The 22,692-nt window shown below is 41.7% G+C and overlaps 2 protein-coding genes across 4 annotated transcripts in view; one reads left to right on the plus strand and one right to left on the minus strand.

The window, feature by feature from the left end:
- Positions 1-32: 32 nt before the first annotated feature.
- On the plus strand, positions 33-16,622 carry CDR2 (cerebellar degeneration related protein 2). 2 transcript variants are annotated; one of them, XM_064520265.1, is made up of 5 exons: positions 33-348; positions 5,559-5,671; positions 10,377-10,525; positions 10,793-10,957; positions 12,212-16,622. In XM_064520265.1, the coding sequence occupies exons 1-5, from the start codon at positions 270-272 to the stop codon at positions 13,077-13,079; spliced, it is 1,374 nt and encodes a 457-aa protein (XP_064376335.1). In that variant the 5' UTR covers positions 33-269; the 3' UTR covers positions 13,080-16,622. The 2 variants fall into 2 exon arrangements, with proteins under 2 accessions (XP_064376335.1, XP_064376336.1); XM_064520266.1 differs by lacking the exon at positions 33-348 and having other exon boundaries at positions 10,361-10,525.
- The window catches only part of POLR3E (RNA polymerase III subunit E), a 30,675-nt gene continuing 24,100 nt past the window's right edge, over positions 16,118-22,692 (minus strand). For both annotated transcript variants that reach the window (XM_026116122.2, XM_026116123.2), the window contains 3 exons: positions 20,667-20,744; positions 19,617-19,742; positions 16,118-17,007 (listed from right to left, as the gene is read on the minus strand). In XM_026116122.2, coding sequence (XP_025971907.1) covers positions 16,951-17,007; positions 19,617-19,742; positions 20,667-20,744 — 261 coding nt within the window. In that variant the 3' untranslated portion in view covers positions 16,118-16,950. The remainder of the gene's footprint in view (positions 17,008-19,616; positions 19,743-20,666; positions 20,745-22,692) is intronic.

Consider the following 22,692-nt stretch of genomic DNA (forward strand, 5'->3'; position numbering starts at 1 on the left):
CGGCCGTGCTGTTTGAATCGCGGGGAGGCGGTGGGCGGGCGGCCGTGGCTGCCACGTTGCTGCCGGCGGCTTCGCGCCGCGCGGCCAGGAGGGGGAGAGGTTCGGCAAAGTCCGGAAGCGCTCGGCAATGGCCGGAGGCGGCTTTTAAGGAGCGGCGCGGCTGCCGGCTCGCCCTGCCCCGCTGTCGCTCGGCGCGAGGGGCTCGTTAGCGCCGCCGCCCCGCCTCGCCCCGCGCTCCGCGGCGCCGGCAGGGAAGGGGCAGGGGCGCGATGCTGGCCGACAGCCTGGTGGAGGAGTTCGAGATCCGCGAGGATGAGCCGTGGTACGACCAGCAGGACCTGCAGCAAGGTGAGCGGGGCGGCGGCCGGGGCAGCGGAGGGGATGGAATGGAATGGACGGGGTGGGCGCGGCGGCGGGAAGGGCGTGAGGGGCTGAGGGCGGCGGCGAGGGGCGGCAGCGGGGCTCGAGCCGCCTCGCGGCCGGCGGGAGCGCGGGGTCCCCCGGCTCCCTGGCGGGGGCGAAGCCGGCGGCCGTCTTTGTTCGACGGGGCCGGCGCGGCGCGGCGGGGCGGGGGCGCCGCCGCCCTCCTCGCTGTCTCCCCGCGCACCTTGCCGCCGCCGCGGGGTCCCTGCGCGGAGGGGCTGCGCCGTGCCCCCCCCCCCCCCCCCCACCCGGCGCTGCCCTCGGGCAGTCGCAGGTCTCTTAACAAAAAATCCTGTTCTTAAGGGGAAAAAAAATTAAGGGAATTAAGAGACGCGCCATGACGCGCCGGGGTGCTGGTGTAAGCGCCCGGTCCGAGGGCCCCGCAGGTGAGCGGGAGCGCTGCCGTCCGCGGAGCCGGCGGGGAGCGGAGGTGCGGCCGGGCCGGGCCGTGTTCAGAGCCGGCGTTTGCCTAGTCCGACCTCTTCTAATTGTCATCGTTTTTACTTTATAACCCCGAGTTCGTTTAAAACGGCCCGCTCGGGGTCCCCAAGCGGCCTCCCTGCGACCCGCTGCGGCTCTGGCGGCGAAGCCCGGGCTGATCCCGGGGGTTCATCGTGCTGCTGCGCTGCAAACCGCCAAGAAAGGTGCAGTTTAACGCTCCCTCCAGCTGAGCAGTTTCCACGCTGAGGTCGAGCAGCAGCAGAAACTTCCTGGGACAGGAATAGGACTATAATTGTATGTTTTGACTACGAAACGGCTGTTTGGAAGCTATATTTAGATAGCTTTGGTCAGAAGCGATGTTTTCCTGGCTATAGTTTATCAACCAATTGGTTTAAATAAGATCCTACAACAATAGCTTGTTGCTGAAGGGAAGAGCTGAAAACTGGAAGACATGATGTAGCGGTGTTTCCTATGCCAGTATTTATTGTGAAGTCTGCTCGTAGGGCTTCTACTCAATGCAGTGCATAGTGGCTTGTTGCCTTATGCTCCTTTAACTTAGCTTTATTAAAAGTGAGTGAAATAATCATCATTTGAGCTTGTAAGAGGCAATACTCCATTCTAGAGGTTAGTCCCTTTTGAGGGTTAGTTAATTAATTCTCTATCAACATGCAATCTTTTTCTGAGGATTATCTCTTTACGAGCGTGAGCGGAAGTGACTAAGAGCCTTGCCGAAAGGGAGAGGAGTAAAATAAACTGAAGGGCAAGTTAAAACGCAAAGATGATGCCGTAAGTGTTCTGTACACGACGCTCCTGCAGTTTGAAAGATGCTCTTCATCATGCTAAAACTAAGCAATACTGATATATATATATATATATATATAAACAGACTATCAAGATTGCTTGTCTCTAAACTTTTCACAACGTAATCGGTGCATGTTTAAAAACTGAAGAGTATGCTTTTAAGGAAATCTACCATGTTAATGATGTGTGGGGTTTTTTTGTTTTGTTTTGTTTTGTTTTTTTTTAAGCCTCAAAACAAGCCTGTAGTGCTTGTCAGTCTTTGACATTTAAAATTAGGGTAGGGTTTTGGCCAAACTTTTGGTGGTCTTTGTATATGCTGAAGGCTTTTCCCTTGGCGATGGAGGTAGGCTGTTCTGGCATGTCGTTCATGAAAACGGGATGCTCCTGGAGCTCTAAGGATGGGAAGAGCCATCCCTCCTTCCGCAAGATCCTGTTTTGGTATGCTGACCTCTGAAAAAGAGCTCTTTTACAGCTGCTCTTTTTACATCTTGCTGTTTTTCAATTTAATATCAACAAAACGGGGTTGTCTGAACACAAAGTAGGAAATAGCAGCTCATTAAAAAAAATTAAGGGTTTGTTTTTACAGTTAAGTGCACTTCAACCAGACTGACTTAGGCATCTTACACTGCTAATGCCTCCTGCTATTGAAAAGAATAGGCTTATTTTACACTGAAAATTCTCTGAATCCTTTTGTTAGGCGAGTCATGAAAAAGTGGAAGAGAAGAATCTCAGTACCATTTTAATCTTTCTCTCCCAAGTATAGTAACACTGTCAGTAGAGGTTGTGGAGGAGTGTTGATAAATGATGGCTGCTAACACCATGGAGCTATCCAAATCTTGTTTTGGTTTAGAGATTTCACATGGAACAGTTAAACACAATGAGTAGGACTGATTTACTAAAATCAAGCTCTTAAAATTTGCACCTACATGGAGCACAGAGACTTTTAATAATGCAAACTGTATCTTCATGGTGAAGAGCAAAGACACCCGAGTGTCTGTGGTGCGACTTCAACACATAGCTATTAGTTTACCTAAGTTTACAACAGAGAGGGCAATGTGTTTCTAATATTGCATGGTAACTCCTAGATATGTGTAAATTAACATTTTTTCCTTCTGTATCTGGAGAACATATCATATATCTTATACCTTACTTTTAAAATTTGCAGTTCCAAAAGAAAAAATGCATCTTCTGCACTCTTATCAGTGCCTGGTTGTGCTATGGTTTCAGTGGCCAAATTTCATTGTATGTGAACTCAAAGGCTAAACTTAAACTGCAGAATTGTTGTGTGTCTATTTAAAATGAGATGAAGCAAATCACTAATTCATGCATTAATAGCCTAAGAGTTTAAAAACCCTCCCCACTCCCAGAGACTTTCAGTTTTCACTGACTTCACTGGGGTGTATAGGTACTTAACAATGTAGAAAAATGAATGTAAAGCAAATTCTTAATTTTAGAACAGGGCAGGTTGTTTCAGTTCTTGCTTCCTCTAGGGATAGAAGTTGGAGTTTTACTGCATGCTCCTGAGCTTTTCAGCTTGTCTTTTGCCCCTCAGAAACAAATTGCCTTAATTACAAAACAGCGTGCTTCTCCCATAATAATTCACTTGTGCTTCTGCCATTCTGATGAACAGAATGAGTGTGTAAGTAGGATGACATGAATTCGATTATTCACATTGTATTCAAAGTGCTGTGTGTTATGCACAACTTGATTTAGTAGACATGGGGGCATTTAGGAATGAAACAATCTACCCCTAAATGTATTTGACCATCAAAACAAACTCACTTTGGAGAGGGAAATGGCAGCAGGTAATTGCATTATGCATTACATCTTTAATGTATTCCTAAAATCCTCCCTAAAGCTCTTACTCTACTTTATTAAAATAAAAGCATGAATTGTTTAGTCTTTGCCCTGAATGATGCCAATGTTAATTGTTGACTGGCTTTTAATATTACTCCTAGTAAAGGTCTGTGTAGCACAAGAACTTGTGAATCAAGACTGTATTTTGTAATATATGATGACAGATTCACTGGATCTGAAGACTATAGTATTTTGTAATGTGACAGAACAAGTGGTTTGGGTTTTGACTGCTTGGGAGTCATTTTAACAGAGGTCATACATATATGTTTATCCAGAGGCAAAAATGAAAAAAAATTAAGCAGGAGGTCTTAAGGTTTTCTTATCTAAATACTTTAAGCACCAAGAAAAAGCTCTAGAATAGGCTGTGCTGCTTAATAAGTGGTGTTACAATGAAAACCTACGTGAGGATAAATTCCCAAGTATAGATCAGTATGCCATGTGGCTCTTAGTCATATGCCTTTTGAAACGATGGAGAACTCCCATGCAATCTGTTTTTAAATAATTTTATTGACACTTATTCTAAGAATCTAATTTCAAGGTAGGAAATGCTGTACTTTATCTGTATTAAAAAAAAAAAAAGTGTAAAGAATATCATAGCTGTTGTATTGCCAGAACTGCACATCTACAACTTAATAGACAAATGCTTTTATTCACCTGTCTTTGGAAGTCTGAATTCAGTCTTTGGCTTGTATATCTAGATCTAGATATACCACTTTGGACAGACTGTCAAAGTGAAGTTTGACACAAAACAATCTTGGGACAGCATTCTGCCTGCGACAGTGGCTAGCTGATAAGATGATTGGGAGAGGGCAGGAAGGAGGTAGAATAACATGATAAAACAAGGGCATCTTAACCAAGCAAAAAAGGAAATGTGTTCTCTAGTCTAGCTGCAATTGCCTGTGATGCAATAAATGTCTCTTGTGCATTAGTTTAAGTCTTTATGAAAAGAACCTAAGTTCTCCTTGACTTGTCATTTTGGCTGTTTCCTATTAATGAAGCTAGTTCTATAGATCTGAAAACTAACAAGGCTGTATTGCAACTAGGCATATAGGAGACAACCTGGTCGTGGTCCAGGTGATGGGAAGGAGGTAAAAAATTAGAGATTTTAGAAGTTTGCTGGGTTCTAAACTTGTAGTACCCTGCCTAGAGTAGTTACTACTTTAGCAATAACACTTAGACTGACGACTTTGTCATGTTATATTACCTTTTAAATTGCACCTGTCTTTAGACGTAATTATATGGAATATCTAGTACTACTCATGCTATGGAACAAGTATCCAGCTTCCCTCTAGAAGGGAGCTGAGTGTTCAGATGCGTTATTGCTTTGAAACAACTGCAGTTGCTGCACCTTCGAGTCGATTAAAGATGATTGAACTGAAACCGAGATAAAGTGCCTGAGAATAAATGATATTTAAAGTGATGTTTTGGAAGACATAAAACAATCATTGTCTTCTAGATTTGAGATTGACAGGCAGAAGAAGTTTCTTTCAGTTTTGTCTTTTGATTTTACTGTTTTACCATAAAAAGTATCTGAAACTTTCATCTTGCTCTTAGATCCTGTAGAGCCTGAACTCCTTGGTGATGAAGGACTAATGGGGAAGAACAACAGTGTAAATGGCAAGAGTACAGTCACTTGTCTTGGGTCTAACTTAATGAGCACTTAGAGGGCTTTTTATGCTTGTTCTTCTAAGATGTGACTGCTGTAAACGTGGTGATGATGCATAGCTGACACACCTTGGGTAGAGATGCAGATGGCTGGATGTGTCTGCCCTGTGGCTGAAGGACCAAAGGAGAAACTAAGGAAGTGTCAAGAAATAAGAGGACTATCCTCCAGATTTCAGGACTCTTAGACTCGCATTGTAGGTGGTATATGAATGTTCTACTTAAGTATAAGCTACCTTGCTTTTTAGGTACTGGAAGTAGCTTGGAGCAGTTACAAAAGCAGTAACAAACACCTCAAGTATTTGAAATGCTTTAGAAGTTAGATTATATTTTGCAGTTTACAACTTACATGCAAACATGACTTCTTTGTTTAGACCTCCACCTTGCTGCTGAGCTTGGGAAGACGCTACTGGATCGTAACACTGAGCTAGAGGAATCTTTACAGCAAATGTATGCAACGAATCAAGAGCAACTGCAGGAGATAGAGGTAAATATGTGAAGGATCTAAGTGTTAAAGCATCCAGACTTGCAACAGAATAGCACAGAAGTTGAGATCTGAGTTTTTGCACATCCGATGGATGTTTTCAAGAAAAACAATGAACCATCTTTAGCCGCCTTTGATAGTTTGAAAATCTGAGAACCTGTATAGGCTTAATCATAGTTAGAACTGTGTGTCATTAACGGAAGCTTTGTCATTAAAGTTCTTGTTGAATTTGACTTGTTTGATGACGAACGACTGGTATCTGTACAAAAAAACTTCAGGAATTTGTACTTTTCTGTATGTGCTAGGTAAAGTTATATGAAACTGTATGAAAATGTGATGAGTAAGTGATTTAAATGAATTTAAAATTTTCATATAATTTAATGGTTACTACTTTAAAATCTAACTGCTTAATAAGTGCAGGAGAGAGATCTAAGTAAAATCTGAACATATATACTTCCAGTAAAGAATTGGGCTGTGACAATGAAATTTACTTCAATTCCCTTTCAAGTATTTGTTTTTGCTGGAATTTTTTAATCAGTATCTCAGTACAGCATGTAGTGGATATATTCTTCTGTATTTGCCAGGGGAAAATCATAACCACCCTTTCAAAAACACTCAGTTTTGTTTCTTGGTTAAAAAAAAAAAAAAAAAAAGCCCTTGGCACTTTTTTAATATTGTTTGTCTTCCTACAGCCTAGCATTAGTCAATATAATGAAGAAATTTCTTCAGCTTTTAGAAAGCAGTGCATGGTCTCTAAATTATTAAATATTCAGTACCTCTTTAGCTGACAACATATTGAAAATGTATGGTGCATTTCAATCAGGTTCTGGTAGGAATCAAAGGGAACAGGTTGTGACTGGTATACCTTAAATTCTTATAAAATTTAAGAGTCCATTGGTGCAAGTATACTTAGACTTATGGACTGTGTGTGGCCTTTGTACAGCTGCAACTTGGACTTAAAAACACTTGCAACAACTGCAGGTAACCTTAAAAAACAAGCAAAAAAACCCTCCAAGCTTGAAACTTATATATATGGGTCCTTAAAAAGTCGTGTTAACACAAACACGGCATTTTTATTAGGTGTAGTACACAATCTCTGGGTAATGTGTGGGGTTTTTATGTTTTTTTAAGATAGCTGTTTTATACCCCATAGTCAGTCTCTTTCCGCTTTATGCGCTAAGGCATTATTTCTATTATCCTGTTCATTCTGTGCTGCAATGGTTAGAATGGCCTAGATGTAAGTTAATGCTACAGCATTAAAAAAAAAAGTATTTATTCAGAGATTTAAAATAACTTGTGGGCATAACTTTTCTTTTATGGAAAGATTGATCCTTAAGATCTAAAGAACATAAACCCTTAAGTAGAGCAGTATTTGTATAGCAACTTGAAGTGTTAACTCCTGTATGGACCGTTGTTGTTTAAGGAAATGTTTAATATAGTTAAACACACCTTTTTTAAATAACACAGTTTAACTTTGCAATAGATAACTAAGTTGGCTGACTGAACGTACCTACCTAATCAGTAGCGATAATTTAACTCTATTGTGAAATATGGAGAATAAATGAATGCAATTTAGGAATAATCTGTAGAAATAGTCTAGTGCTATTCAGGATGTAGTTTTCTGTTTAGCTTAAGCCAGTTCATCAGTTTAAACTTTTCTTGTGGTTAGTGTTCATTCTTTACATAAGAGAGCCTCAGCACAAGGAAGAGGTCGGAAGTGTCCTTCCAGCAGTAATCTACAGTCGATGTGCTACAGGGTCAAGTATGTGTACATCCAGGCAACCTCAGACAGCGACTGACTTTCTCACTATCTTGATTTGCTTAGCCAATCAAAACCGAATCAAGATTTGCACAATACCTCCTTTCTGAAGACTTCATCTGATGCCTATTTCTTCTCTTCCTTTTCCCCTCTTTTCCCCAAACATGAAATAAATGTGGGTGGGTGCGTGCATTGAATTGTCCTTTTAGCTTTCTCCAAGGGGAGGAGAAGTGAGAGAATAGTGGTTTCTCTGTTTTTTTGGCTTGTTTTTGTTTTTGGCAGGGAGGGAGGTTATTTCTTGTTGTTGGTACTTCTGGCAGCCAAGTAGCACCTGCACCTTTATTTGGCTGACTCTTGTGTCAGAGAACCTGCAGACAGAATGTATTCATATCTGCTGTAATAACATGCTGTCTCCTCGCTTCCACCACCTGTCTTAGTCTGACCTGTTTTCCCAGTGTAGTTTAAAAGTGTATTAGCATCTCAAAACAAATTTCTCCCGAAAAGTTTTTTTGCATCAGGAGTTCTGGTAGCAAAGGGGAAATCGAAAGAACCACTTTAGATGCACAGAGAACTGTAAGATGGAAGAACTGAACGTATAAGCTCACCGGGACAGGAAATTGCTACAGGGATTCCCTAAAATGGGGGAGTAAGGTGAGGGTACGCAAAGCATCTGATAAAAGCAGTTCAGTCCGTTATTTGCATACATGTATTTGTCTTCTGTGGACACCCAGGCTCGCTTGCTGCACAGGATACAATGTGCAAGTATCCTATGCAGTCTCTACACATGATGTTCTAAAGTACTTGTCTCTGCAGCCTAAAAGATGATCTTCCAGCTGTTCCTATAACTACTCTATTAGGTTTTTTAGTAGCTTCTTCCAGTGCAATAAATCAGTGCAAGTCTTTGGGTTTTTCCTGTTAATTTGCATCTTGTGGGCAGCAAAGTCTAGGACTGGCTAAGAACTCATTCTGAAATATGGTACTATCTTGTCTGCACTGAAAATGAAGGGTCAGGGGCTTTGGGATGCTTAAGATTACAGCTAATATATTAAATGCTAAAGTATTAAGCGTTTTACAGCCTTGAATCGTTATATCTGACCTCTGTGCTGACACGTGTGCCAGTAAGTAATCATTGTAGATGTAATAAATGCTGGAATAGATTGAAAGGGCAACTTTATCCTTGTCTGAATCTCCGGTCTCAACATTCAGACTTAAAGAAACGCTGACATTCTCCTTCTATAATGTGGTGGAATGCAAGAAGTCTCAATTGCTCCTTCATGTTAGGTGCTCAGCTGTAGGGAAGGTAGAACAAATGGGAAATTCTAAAATATTTTTTGCACATCTATACTTGGTTTTCATAGCCTGATAATACCAAGCTAGTTTAAAACCATCACTGCAGATATCTGAGACACAAAGTGAAGAAAATGTTGCTTCACATCCTCCATCCTGTGTTCATCTAAAACTTCTGCAAAAGCTCATTGTAATAAGTTGTGACACCTAAATCCAGCACCAAAACCTTGGCTTGTGTGTTTAGGCACTTTTGTATTGCTGGAGAAAATATAAGGATTTCCAGCTCCTTCTGAGAATGATCAATAGGGAAAGTTAAACTGAAATGGGTCACATTGAGCTTCTGCTGCTAATCCATGTACTATTCTTGCGTAAATCAGCTGTCAGGTGCTTACAGGCTGCAAAAGGATCTAGCCAACTGCTATCCTGTTGATCTAGAAGGCTGTATGTAGCAGTGACTAGTCCTAGATTAATTTATAATCTGTTCTTAAATTGCCTAAAACGTAAACCCATCAATCTTTTAATGAGGTAAAAGGTTAAGTAGAACATTAGCAGCTTTGGGTATGTAACAGGCCTATGTAAAGAAAAATAGTTCTCTACCTGTAAGTCTGTTGGATATTCATATTTGAAGTTTACTTTTCAGTAAGTAGCATGTAATAGCACAGAATATAGTGCAAGAATTTAATTATACATTAGCATAAAATATTTGAGATTTCAAGGGTTGTGGGGTTTTTTTAAACCTGCTCAGCTGTATCCTGTGTGAGACAGTCTAAAATACTTCTGGTATTCAGAGTCTTAGGTGGTTGTTTACTGCTCCTACACTGGGAATTTCAGTCTTTCTGAAATTATCCAAGAAACTTAACAGGCCTTTTCTCTTGTGAAACTAAAGAGGATTAAAAGGAGAACACTTCATACAGAGTTTTTTATTTAAAAAAAAAAAAAAAAAAGGGGGGGGGGGGAAAAGGCAAGTAGACCTTTGTTTGGGATTCCAGAAACTGGAATAGCTCCCTGTGGGTAATTAAAGATTGCATTCAGTAACTTGGTTCTACTTCCTGACACATAGTAGCCCACATACTCTGTCTTAAGTGTGACTACAACCTGAGTTTTGTTCTGCTGAACTTAGTGCTACTTCAGAGCGTGGAAAAACTTATGCCATCTGGAAATAAAGTATGGAAGGTGCCACCCAATATTACATTTTCTATGCTATGAACATTTTTGGGCCAACATTGTTATAAAATATCTGACGGACCCCACTGACACTTCCAGAAGACACTCATTGGATAATTTCAGGCTGTGTTTAAGTCTGGATTCATGGTGCTATTAGCAGTGATTGCAGCACGGACATAACCAATAACCAATCTAGAAAGCTCAGGTACCAGCAATAACTTAGCTGCAGCAACTATAAATAAACATAGTTTGCACAACCAAACCCAACTCATCTGGATAAGCGTTTTGTTGATTAGCCCGTGCTGACCTCCATGAGAAAGGCAAGACAGCTGAGTTACTGGTGGTACTTTTTCACCTGTACACTTACCAAAGCAACTGCTGCAATCTAGACACTTTTGAAGCCTAGCAGTTTCTCTACAAATGTGAGTGAAAATGCAAAATGGTAGTCTTACTTTATACTTTAAGCACAAACCTAGTAACAGCAATACTGTCTTGCAGTACCTCACAAAGCAAGTGGAGCTCTTGCGTCAGATGAATGATCAGCATGCAAAGGTATATGAACAGCTGGATGTTACAGCAAGAGAACTGGAGGACACGAATCAAAAACTAGTTGCAGAGAGCAGAGCATCACAACAAAAGATACTAAGGTAACAAACTGTTAGTAACACTTCCTTTCCTGCCCCCCGCCCCCTCTTAAAGAGTATGAAAATGAACAATTGGAGTGTAGTTACTGGGTAGCTGTCTGTCCACTGTTGTTCTACTACACTGTTAAATTGAAAGGATGGTATTATTTAAATGTTTTGTGGCCAAAGAGCAGCCTTCTGAGAAGCAACTGCAGTGTAAGTGGATAGCAACTTATCTCATCCTCCTGACTAAGCACAAAGTGTTTTAACAGTACCGTCCTTCACTTATAGCTTGACAGAGACTATTGAAAGTCTGCAAACACACATAGATGACCTGCAAAGACAAGTAGAAGAACTGAAAAAGTCTGGACGAAGCCGGATGAGCCATGAGAGATCTGACCAGCCAAGATCAATGCATAGCTTCTCATGTTTGAAGGAGCTGTATGACCTTCGCCAGTAAGACTGTCTTACCTTGCATAGTAAAGAAAAGGATAAACCTATCTTAAGCGGAGTTTAAAAACAGGTTGTGCAAGCACAGATGTAAAACAAGCTAGCAGAAAAACATCATAATGTCCATGACTAGCAAAATATCTGCACAATCCTGCACTGTGTGGTGGTGTTATTGATATAGACAGTATCAGTCTGTGTGGAAATGGAACCTGCAGTTCCGCTCCTTGTTTTGAAATATGTTCCCTCCCAAAGTCTGCAACTATATCAAACTGTAGTCCAGAAAGCTTACAGGGATCTGAAACCCCCTTTTTTCTTGTATTGCATCAGATAAAAGTACAAAAATAGATAATTGGAAAATAAACATCTTAAGTGCAAGATCTTTTCTGTAACTTGCCTCTTCCTTGGATACTGTGGATTTTTTTTTCTTCTTTTTTTTTTTTTTTGAGGAAGGTGAGATTCCTGCAATAATAACTTTCCTGAACTTAAGCTGGTAAAATAGTGCCTGGAATTCTGGCCTCCTTTTGATTTTTATTTAGAGCAGTTCTGCTACCTAAACTGCTTTTGTGTGACCATCAGGATGGTCACTTGGGGTGAAACTCAACATAGTGTTAGACCTAAAAGATGACTTCTTAAGTGAAGCATCTCCAGGAAGAACAGGCTTTTGTGCCTGGACTTCCAGCACTACATGAAGGTAGGACTGGAGAATAAATAATCTGTATCTCCAGAAAGGAGTTATCCTTTCATAATCTGAAAGGTAAATGGATTCCTTCAAGCTGCCAAGGGTTTGTGGGAATACCAGCCTACAGGATGTGGCTTGTCAATTTTGAAGCTTGTTTCCACTATCAGTAGGGACAAAAGTAAGAGTGGAAAGCTGGGGAAAAAGTTTAGTGTCAGAAAGTATACTGTGTGATACACAGAGGTAATAATTTATGCACTTGTGAATAAACAGACTACATTCTATCTTAAACTCAATTACTGAATAAGTAGACCTATTAAGCTTATCAATAACTTAAAACTGTGAAAAAGCTGTTGTTCTGCCTGAGCTGGGAGGCCTGATTTGATGGCATAAAAAGCACTTACAAACTCTGTTCCGATTATTGACTAGACTGATAGTTTATTAAAAAGACCACTACGTATACTTAGAGGTATATTAGCTAGCAGTTTAAATCTGTCCTTAGTTACCTAGGACAGGAAAACCTTACGTAGGAGGTGTGGCAAGCTATATTTCCTACATCCAATAACTCTTGTTTGTTTCTACAGGTATTTTGTTTATGATCATGTGTTTGCAGAAAAGATTACCTCAATGGATAATCAGCTAAGCCCCCTAGAAGAAGAAAATGAGAACTTAAAAAAGGCAGTGACAGTTTTGCAAGCCCAACTTAATCTAGAAAAAGAGAAGAGGGTGACAATGGAAGAAGAATACAGTCTCATGGTAAAAGAAAACTGTGACCTTGAACAGAGGCTGGTTGATACAGACTTATATCGGGCTCGTGCAGAGGAGCTGGAAGTGGAAGTCGCTGAAATGCGACAAATACTTCAGTCTGAAAACACGTTCCATAATGCGGAGAAATTAGTGCCAGAATCCTTTTTTATTTCTTTCAAAGAATCCTTAGAAAGGGAGCTTGGTCAGAGCCCCACAGATGATGGACTCCTGACTGTCTCAGAGCTTGACAAGAAGGCCCTGAAAAGAAGCAGCAGTGAAACCTTCCTAAGCAGTGCTGCAGGGGGGGACATCCTAAGGGGCCACGAAGAAACGTGCATCAGGAGGGCTGAAGCTGTGAAGCAGCGAGGAATCTCTGTACTTAATGAAGTTGATGCCCAGTATAATGCTCTAAAGGTGAAGTATGAGGAACTTTTGAAGAAGTGTCAGATGGATGAAGACTCTGTGAAACACAAGGCTGTACAAACACTGAAGCAGTATTCCAAAGACCTTAATGTGGGGAATACCCAGTATGATCTTTTGGCTAGCAATCAAGAATTTACGAATGTGGAACTAAGTGACTCTCCCACAAACGCTCTTCCTGAATATAAAGCACTCTTCAAGGAAATTTTTAGCTGTATCAAAAAAACAAAGGAAGAAATTGATGAACACAGAGCTAAGTACAAGTCTGTCTCTTCTCAGCCATAACCCTGTACATGCTGATGACCTATTCTCTGTAGATAATGTTATCAAAAAGTGGGGAAAAAACTTCACAAATGTCAGAAGGCCTCTTATATTGATGTTTTGTTTTGAACACTCAAAGTGAATGTTTTGGATTAGCTTTGTAAATATGTAGTTAACAAGCTCGTTAGTTATGGGCTAGTCTCTCTGTACCTATGTAGCAATAGATTTAATGTCTAGCACAATCCACAAGCTAAAGATTGTAAAGTAAACAAATGTCACAGCTTCATTTTCACACTAGACTTAATCTCTGGCCACAGCAGTAACTGATAATCCATCTTACTCAGTCCATGTCAAAAATAACAGATCTAAGAAATCTGTATTGTTCCTCACAAGAAACTAGACTAAAGCTTTTGGTCACAGGTGATGCCCTGTAAGTATGTCGGTGTAGAAAATAAACAAAAATGGAACCCCAGAACACTATGGGCAGCCTCTCCTTGGTTCTTGAGTATGAAGTTAGCAGACTAAGTCTAGCTGAGCTTGCTTTGGCAGGGAGGTCGAGAGCTGGCACAGCACCTTGTACTGTGCGTAGTTGAATCTAACCACATTTTCACATGCACTAAGCTCTCCCACAGGTTATTATAAATGTCTTCCTACTAAAAAAAGAATTGGATGTGAAGTTTGTGCGACTCTTTAGGTATGGTTTATTATTTAGGGCACTTTGTCTTAAGGCAAGATACTGTGAATTGATTAAGTATGTTACCTGGGATTTATTGTTCTTTTTTGGTGATATACCTGCAAAGTACACTTGTGTTTTTGTGTATTTGGTAAGATAGAAAGTTGGAAATTAGCTATTTAACTTTAGCAGTAGCATTGACATAGTGGAATAGCTTTTTAGCTTACATGCCACAAACTCCAAGTGCTTAAAGGTGACAGGCCAGGTAAAACCTTATAATACAGTTTTGTCTGCTGCTTCCAGCTTGAGCTTCTGTAGACCTATTCCATGTTGTTGGGGGAAGGGGGGGTTGACACAACTCTGCCAGCACATATCCTACTGAAAACAGGGGACCAGCTCTCATTCTTCCTCTCCTCTACTCCCTAATAATATTTTGTAGGAATTCAAATTCTAAAAAGCAAATAATATGGAGAAGTAGCTTCTTTAAAATGGCTTCAAAATATAGAAAATAAAGGCTAAGAGATTAAGGGGGGGAGGGGGGGAAAGGCAGCCTGAAAGGTGTCATCCTTTTTATAATGGGTCTCATAACTTAATTTTGTCAGCTGTTCATGGAAAGCAACTTCTTAATGCCTGTCTGCTTGAGTTGCTGCAATGTACCAGACGGCTGACACAGTGTTGACAACTTCTCAGCTTTAGTTCAACTGCTGCTATTACAGTTTTGTCTGCCTTATGTACACTGTTAAGCTTTTGTATAGTTGTCCTTCAGTTGCAGTATTAAGACTTCATAGTGTGAGAATTTACCAAAACATGTATTGCATTCTAAAAACTATTTAAAAATGGGAATCTGAATTTTGTGAATGTTTTTTTCTAAGCAAATAAATAATCCAGTCATGCTACATGTATAAGCTACTAATTATGCAATGTCTATGCAGATCAGGAAACAGTAGACTTGGTGCAGATGGCACCTTCATTATCTAGTGTTGCCATCTCTCCCAGATAGCTCAGATGGAGTTCCCATTAAACTTGTATTTAAGAAGTTACACTAAATGGGAAAGGACAGGCATGCCTGGGATAGAAAGCCAGAGGGAACTAACTACTTTCTCCTTGTTGTGGTGTTTGTCAGTACAGTTCTTGGGTGTGTTTTTAAAAAGTTGTTCCTCTGCCACCAGGTTAAGTATATAGTCACTGGATCCTCATCACCTGCAGCTGGAGCTCTGCCCCAATTCAGATACTAGAGAGCAGTAACCCTAAATGAAAGCTGCAATAGTGTTAGTTACCAACTATTTACTACTAAATTTAGGGGGATGGAAATCAAAGCGTGTTGTACCAGAAGATAGGTGAATGCAATTACAAATTGCTGATTAACTGTTTGATCTTCAATGGCTTATTACTGTTGGCTAACTTATTGCATTTTTATGTACACAGCTTTCACCCTTTAAAACTATTCAAGATGTTCTCAGATTTCCCTAGAACCACCTGATTCTCTTGTAATGTAACTTCCCCTCAGCCACCTGTGCTGTTGCTAAGCTCTGGCTGTACTTCAGCGTACTTTAACACTTAACTGTACATCTCATGCAATAGAAAAGCCCAAGGCTGAGTTCCTCTCTTAAAACTTCTCTGACTGTGGCTTTGCCAGGGAGAAGCTGTAGGTGCGCAGCTGTAGGTCTTGCAGTGGCACCACAGCGGTGCTGGGCAAGCCCCAGCTGCGGGCGCAGAGAACAAGCCATGACAAAGGCAGCAAAAGCTGCCTGAACCGAACCCCTCCCAGTTACACTGACACAGTGAATAAACTGCAGTAGAGCATTAGTTACTAAGTTAGAGGTTTAGCTGTTTAAACACTGAGCACATCTTTCACAGAAATATGAACTGCTGTTAAGTACAGTAACAATCAATATTCTTTGTCAATCTTAGCCGGCTTTAACTACCTTAATTCCCTTATTTCAGTCAACAACTCCATTTAGCTTTTTCTGAAAATAAGTAGATGAAATTAGTAGAATCACCTTTAGCTTCTCTCATATGGTTGAAAATTATACTAAACAAAAACCATGAACTGTGGAATAACCATGTTCTACAGTTCTTACAATGGATGACTCCTTATCATGTTATACCTGAACTTAAATGATAGACTTCTCAGAACAGAAAAAGATCAGTTACTGTACTTTGTGCACCAGGCCCTTATCTTGATAACCAGCTCTAGGCAACCCTAAAGAATATGATGCAAGCAGAATAGTTTAAACTAATTCAAAGCAATTTAAGAGGTGGCTTATTATATACCTCTACTAAAACTTTCCTGAGCTCTCCTTCCTTTACAAGCCTCCAAGTTATTGCAGGAGCTAGGGCAGCTTCCCTTTCTTCACAAATACAAGGGGGCTAGAGGAAGATGTCACAGTTGACCTTCAAGATAAAATTTTATTTAAAAAAGTTACACAAAATATAGGTTTTTACATTGTTGCCAAACATGATAACTACAGCTGGATACCTTCCAGGCAGTGTGTTCAGTTACTTACCTTGCTGTACCTGCATACAGTAATGTAAAATATGTCTCAAACAAAACCTGCACCAGTAAAAGGAATCCAGTAGTTGTTCCACATCTGTTTCAAACATAATTACTTTTCCAAATAACTCATTTCACAAACAACAGGTGAGAACACTTGCTATGTAGTACAAAGTTTAAAGACAGCACTATTTGTTTCCCCCACCCTCCCATACCCTGGCTTGACATTTTTCATGAACATCACTATTTTCTCTTTATAAAGTTGGGTGCAAGGGCTATTGTAATGCTCAGACTAAAGTATGAGCGTCTAAATATTTAACAAGAACTGGGAGGTTTGTAAACAATTTTAATTTATTGGCATTACTTACAAAATAAAATATTAGACCATGATTTTCCATCATGTCTGTGTCAGTATATGGTTTTATTTCATTATAACGAAACAGAAGGAGAAGCAAAATACATGAGGAATCCCAGACTAATCAAACTGCAGAGAGGGTCCCATGTTGTCGTCCTAGTCGCTCTCTGCGCTGAGGCGGCCATGCAAACACGCGTGAGTATGTTGTGATGGCAATGACTTGTCTTTCTGCAACGCCCGCGGGACCCAAAGCAGGTCAGATCCTGCCCCACGCTCCCCGAAGCCAAGGCATTACTCTGTCTACGCCGCCCACCGCAGAGTTCCTCTTTTGTCCTGGAGATAATCGGAAGTAAAGCAAGTCCCACCACTGCTGTCAAGACTGCACTGTCCCTTTAAGATACCACATGCCGCCGTAGCTTACGCAGCAGTCCTGGGGAGGAAAGGGAGAGGTCAACACGCTGCTTCCAACTGCAGACACAGACGCTGTTACCATCAAAAATAAAAGAAATACAGTGGAGCACACACATGCCCACTTACACAAAGGATCTGGCCTCTCTCCCTCTCTCTCGCATGTGTGTGTGTGTGTGTGTGTGTGTGTGTGTGTGTGTGTGTAAATATATATATATATATGTATATAAAAAATTTTATACACACTTGAGAGACAGGCCAGAGCCTTGTGTGTGTGTGTGTGTGTGTGTGTGTGTGTGTATACACACACACACACACAGAGTGTATATATACATACTGGACAGTCCCAGTCCTGCACTATGTTGTACCTTAGTCAAACTGTTCATATGGGTTAGCCAGACCAGTTAAACCACGGGCCAGCATCCCATAACCAAACTGGAAGCACTTCCAGGCCCAGACACTGTAAGAGGAGATCTGTCTGTTTTGGGAACCACCATTTGGTCTTGTTACAATATATGTGATTAAGAAGAAAGGTCCTTCCAGTGCCTAAGAGAGCACAAATCCAAAGCAGTGCGTATCTGTCCCCCAAAGAGCAAACAAGCTTCAATTAAGACAACTGATACCGAGTAGGAAGGTTAAGAGGCCACAAGCATGATAAACAACGTGATGGCAGCAGGAACTCATAGGGTTTTTTTGGCAGAGGATGGGGGGAGCACATGCCGAAAAAGACGTGGGAAAAGTTGAGGGGAGAGATGAGGACAAGGGGGAGCGAGGAGTAAGCACAGCTGAAGCTCAAGGGAAGAGACGGGGGAAGAAGAGGGCGAGGGGCAGAGCACAAAGCCAGTCACCAAAACTGAAGCCCTTTAAGCAGCAGTCTGCTATAACGAACTGTCAAAACTCAGAGCCGTACTTTGGTATTTTGACCACATGGTTGCTAAGCTTACAGCTGCTAAGGACCATGGCAGAGCTCAGTAAGTGGGTTTTCTGGTGGTTTGTCTCCGTATTTCTACTAAATGAGCACCCATTCTCTTGGATTCTAAGCTAAGAGCTGCTTTTGCTTTTGTTCCTGCTCTCCATTTGGGTAATTCAACACCAGCTAAAGTGCTGCTACAGAACTGATGCTGTCAAACTTAAAAGAAAAAAAAAAAAAGCATTTTTCTTCTCTGAAGACTTAGGACTCTCACATCACAGAAGCCAAATGCTCTGCAAATATTTGTCCTTACAGGCATTAAGCGTGCAGGCTAGAAAGAGGGGTTGCAGTCTCAATCTGTGATGCAGAAATACAAACGCCATCAATCTGTTCCTCTATGTATAAAAAAGGAGAATATATAGATAAGGAAATAGGCATCAACAACTCCAATTTCATTCCAGCAGGTATCCAACCTCTCATGTTTAAAAGAAGCCAAAGAATTTTTCTATTTTGTTAAATCGTATTTTTTACATCTATTTCAGAAACAAAGATTTCTTTCACATATTTCTGTGACACAAGTATTCAAGGCAAAGAAGCCTGATAAAACCCAAAGCCTGGTTGCACAATGACTTACATTTGTAAAAACAGTACCTGTTTTTTTAAATGCATGTATTTTTTTCCAGAAATAGATTATCTGTTAAATAGCTACATCTACATGAAAACTAACACAAGTACACTGTGCTGATATTCTAGCAGAGCTGATATTTGAGCTTATCTAGTCACTTTACAAATCTCCTGGCACAAGCAAGCCATATGAAAGAAATCCTGTCCAACAGGCAGAAAATGTCTGAGCTTATTTTAGTACTAGAAAGACCAGATTCTTTCAAGCAAGACCAGTCTGCTTCTTATCACAGCAACAGATCTGTAATTTTCCAAATATGCTATTATTCAGCTTACAGATCCCACCATAAAACAAGTACTTAATCACTTGTTTTAATGATGTAGGTGATGGTGAGCAAAAGCCCAGCAAAAATGATTTAAGTACTGTATTAGTTGGCAGATTTCTACTTAACTATCCTGCACTGCTTTAAAGCTTGTCACTCAACAGCCTGCCATAGTCCTTACTTTATACCTTATGCTCCTTTAGAAAGTAAATGGTTATCTTCAAAAATAGAGATAAAGGATTCAAACATACAATCACCATGAAATGTGTTAACTAGTACTTTATCTGCTTGCTTTGGTTAGGGTTTTGCTACCCACACTGCTGTAAAACTTGCTACAAAATAAAACACATTTCCACCTGAACATGTGGAACTTCTGCTCCTCATTAACCACCAGCAGTCAGATGGTAAACTTAAATACTGTGCAGAACACTCCTACCTCCTTAATGTTTAACTCCACACTATTTAAAATTAAAGTATGCCATTTACCACCCTGTTCACTGCTGGTCCAAGTTAAGAAATAAAGATTTTTTGCAATTACAGAAAATAACATCAGAGTCAAAATCACTATTCTTTGGAGGGGAAAAAAGGTAGAATGAGACAAGTGTATTTTAAAGAAAATGGGCTGAAAAACAGGCTCTGTCCACATTCCAACAGAATTGCTCTAGCATGATTATCATTTGTCGGTTCAAGGTAAAAGTATACAATCCTTTGGTCAAACCGCAGCATTAAAAATTCATGCATCAATTGGATTAAAACCACGAGTGAATAGGAACTTACCTTTAACACTCTATCTACCTCCTGCTTGTTTAGATCTTCACCACATTCTTGACTCAGCTGATTCTGGATGACATTCCTGCGCACTCGATAATTTTTTGAAAAGATTTCAAGCAAAACTTGGCGATGCTTTAAAAGAAAAAGTATCATAAATACATAAAAAGATAAAAATAATTGTTCTTCATTGTGTATCAAAACTGCACGTGCCCTAGTCTGTACAGTGCGTTCACTGAACTGCATCAAAGTAATCCTTGGTAATCCTGAAACTGTCCCATTAAGTCAGCTCTCTATTGCCTTTTTCCCCGAGGGCTCTACAGGGATCTCTACATGGCTAGATCTGCACCCGTCTGGTGACCCGGGACACCTCCAGAGGCACTAGCATATGCTGGCAGAAGGGGCTCCAAGATATTTCTCTCAAATGCTTCCATGAGGTTCCACATGGTCCATTCCAGCCAGGAGGCTGGATATCTCTTCTCTCTAGAATGATGCATCAGAATGCATTAGTTTTTCCTATAAAAATTCACTTAAATCATGGACGCAGAAATTACATTGTCTATCCACGTTTTGTTAGGCTCCCTTCACTCCACTTACTCTGATATCAATTAAAAACTCGTGAGATGCTAACAGGTGCTGTAATTATTTCCTATTCTAAATATAAAGAAAAACAGGCACATCAGGTACCATCATCATTTAATCAGTGGTTAATGCTGTGTTATCATCAGAAAGAAAAAACCTGGGCAGGATCCCAGTCTAAGGCCTACACCAGGGAATCTATTCTCTTCACAGGTTCAAAATTACTTGCACTCCCTTGACTTAGTTACCCCCATACATTGCTGTTCCTGCCTCCACAGCGCCCTGTCTTGACACAGTAGTCATCACCCTGCAAACGCAGCACTTGCTCTCAGCTGGGAATAGGTTGGTGTTGAAAACTGGGGACTTCAGTAGGGAAAGGGGAAAAACTACCTGCTATATCCCTTCCAGAAACACAAATGTATACAATGTCAAATGCTCAATATCCATATATTTGGGACTGATGTTTATTTTTATCTTTACCTGATCATAAGTGTCACCAGCTTCCCAAAGTGCATAAACCTTCAGCTCGTCTGGTGAAGCAGCAGTCTGTGGAGGAAACTGAGAACAAGAGGCTGTTAAAAATAACAATCTATTTAATGAGTTCTGCTTAATGATTCCGTGATACAGTATCCCTGGACACCTATTACTGAATCAAAAACATCGTGACCGTGTAATGAGAAGTGCTGAAACAACATAAGCTCCCTTCCACATCCAGAGGGGCAGTTTTGTTCCGGCAGCCCCTGCGCCCGTCCCCGGCTGCCGTGGGGAGACATCTCCTCAAACGCCCGGATGACTTCAACGGAAGCATGATCCCCATCAATTTTGTCCTGCGAGGTGATCCTGGAGCACACAGACCTGAACTACTGAACAGGTAACGGTGGCCTCGGGAATGGGACGAGGGCTCCGGCACCCTGATCTGGCCTCGGCGTGCCCAAGCCGCGTTTGCTCTTCGCTGCTGGTCACCCTGGGGTAAATCCACGCCAACGCCACGTGCCCCGTGCCACGCGCCAGGCCGACCACCGACCGCTTCAACGCTGTGAAAGGGAACTGCTGGGCACCCCGGGGTCCTGCGGATTCGGCATGGGGACAGGTCGTCCTTGGGGGCGTGGGGACAACCACCGAGTGCCAGAAGAACAATCCCAGGTTTGGATCTTAACCAGTATTTCCATGACAACAGGTCTAGATTTCTCCTGTCAGCAGCATTTGCTCCAAGACCACCAGCTGCCCAAAGCAGTATTCAACTGAGAGCACAAAGTGCATTTCAGGGCCCTTCTGGAGGTTTTTAGGTTTTAGATATTCGGTCTCTATGCTGTATGTATCTGCTTTGCTAGCCCCAAGTCAGGATGATGGAGGAGCACTGTACTTCTGCTGCACTGGTCATCTGTTTTGGGCAGGCTATAGGGCCCCAGGAGACTGAACACTGATGGACAGTGAACTAGACACCTGCTCATTTCAGACTCCAAAAATGAAGTGTTTTTCTTCCCACATGCCAAGGTAGAGATACACCATTTGGTTCTTCTGACCCCTGCAACTGGGAAGAAATACAACCACCTCCCCCAGTGCTACACATGCCCGAAAAAATAAAATACCCTCCATTTGCCTCAGCATTTCCCCTCAGAGCAGCCACTAATGAGCAATGCTGGAATATGCCTTCACTCTTGACATGTCTCTTCCTGTCTGTCACTAACAATTTATTCCTTGCTAACTGCCCAGACGACCTAAATCAATCATCTGTGAAAAGCTAACAAGCCAGTTCTGACTGCTCCAGGATTCCTCAGCCCTGGCTGCTGGTACAAGCCAGACCTTTCTTCCCAGCCTCTCTCAGGCCGAGCCAAACGCCTGTGAATGAACGCTCAGCCTTCACTTCCACGCTTTGCCTGCAAGCTTATTGCAACGGGGAAGAGCTCTGTCCACTGGGAGCTACCTGGTGGGACCTCCACACTGGCCCACGTGGCTGTAATGTAACAAGGGAGCTGCAAAGAGCCAGGGTTCAGGTTTATTAGGATCTCAATAGCTAACATTTATTTTCTCATACGGACACAGTGTCAGCTTGGAACAGCTTTCCACTGCCTTCAAATCCTTCTTTAAAATGTTAAGTGCTGACATGTTTGCCCTGTGCCCCTTGCTGCTCACCGCCGCAGAGGCAGCGCAAGGTGTCCTGGGGATGAGCCGCTGCCCTGGGTCCCCAAGGCCACCAAGTTCAAACAGAAGTGCCCAGGGAGGAGCCACTGTCTTCAGGCTGTGTCTCACTAAAGCACTGAGCATACCCTAAAAATAGTCACTGCCTGGCAGCCTCGTGTTTTAGTTAGCCCAGAATGAATGAATGAATGGGGCTGAATCTGCCAGAATAACTAATCAAGGGAAATAATCTTGGCGATAAGCTGCTGAGCGCTCCTCCCCAAGAGCCCTGGCCTCTGCGCTAGACCAAAAGGCTCATGGCAAGCGCAGGGCAGCGCTCCTCTCCCGCTGCCCGAACCGGGCAGGGAGCAACAAAGGGCTCCATCAC

Source organism: Dromaius novaehollandiae, chromosome 14 (assembly GCF_036370855.1).
Source record: "Dromaius novaehollandiae isolate bDroNov1 chromosome 14, bDroNov1.hap1, whole genome shotgun sequence".
NCBI classification, from domain to species: domain Eukaryota; kingdom Metazoa; phylum Chordata; class Aves; order Casuariiformes; family Dromaiidae; genus Dromaius; species Dromaius novaehollandiae.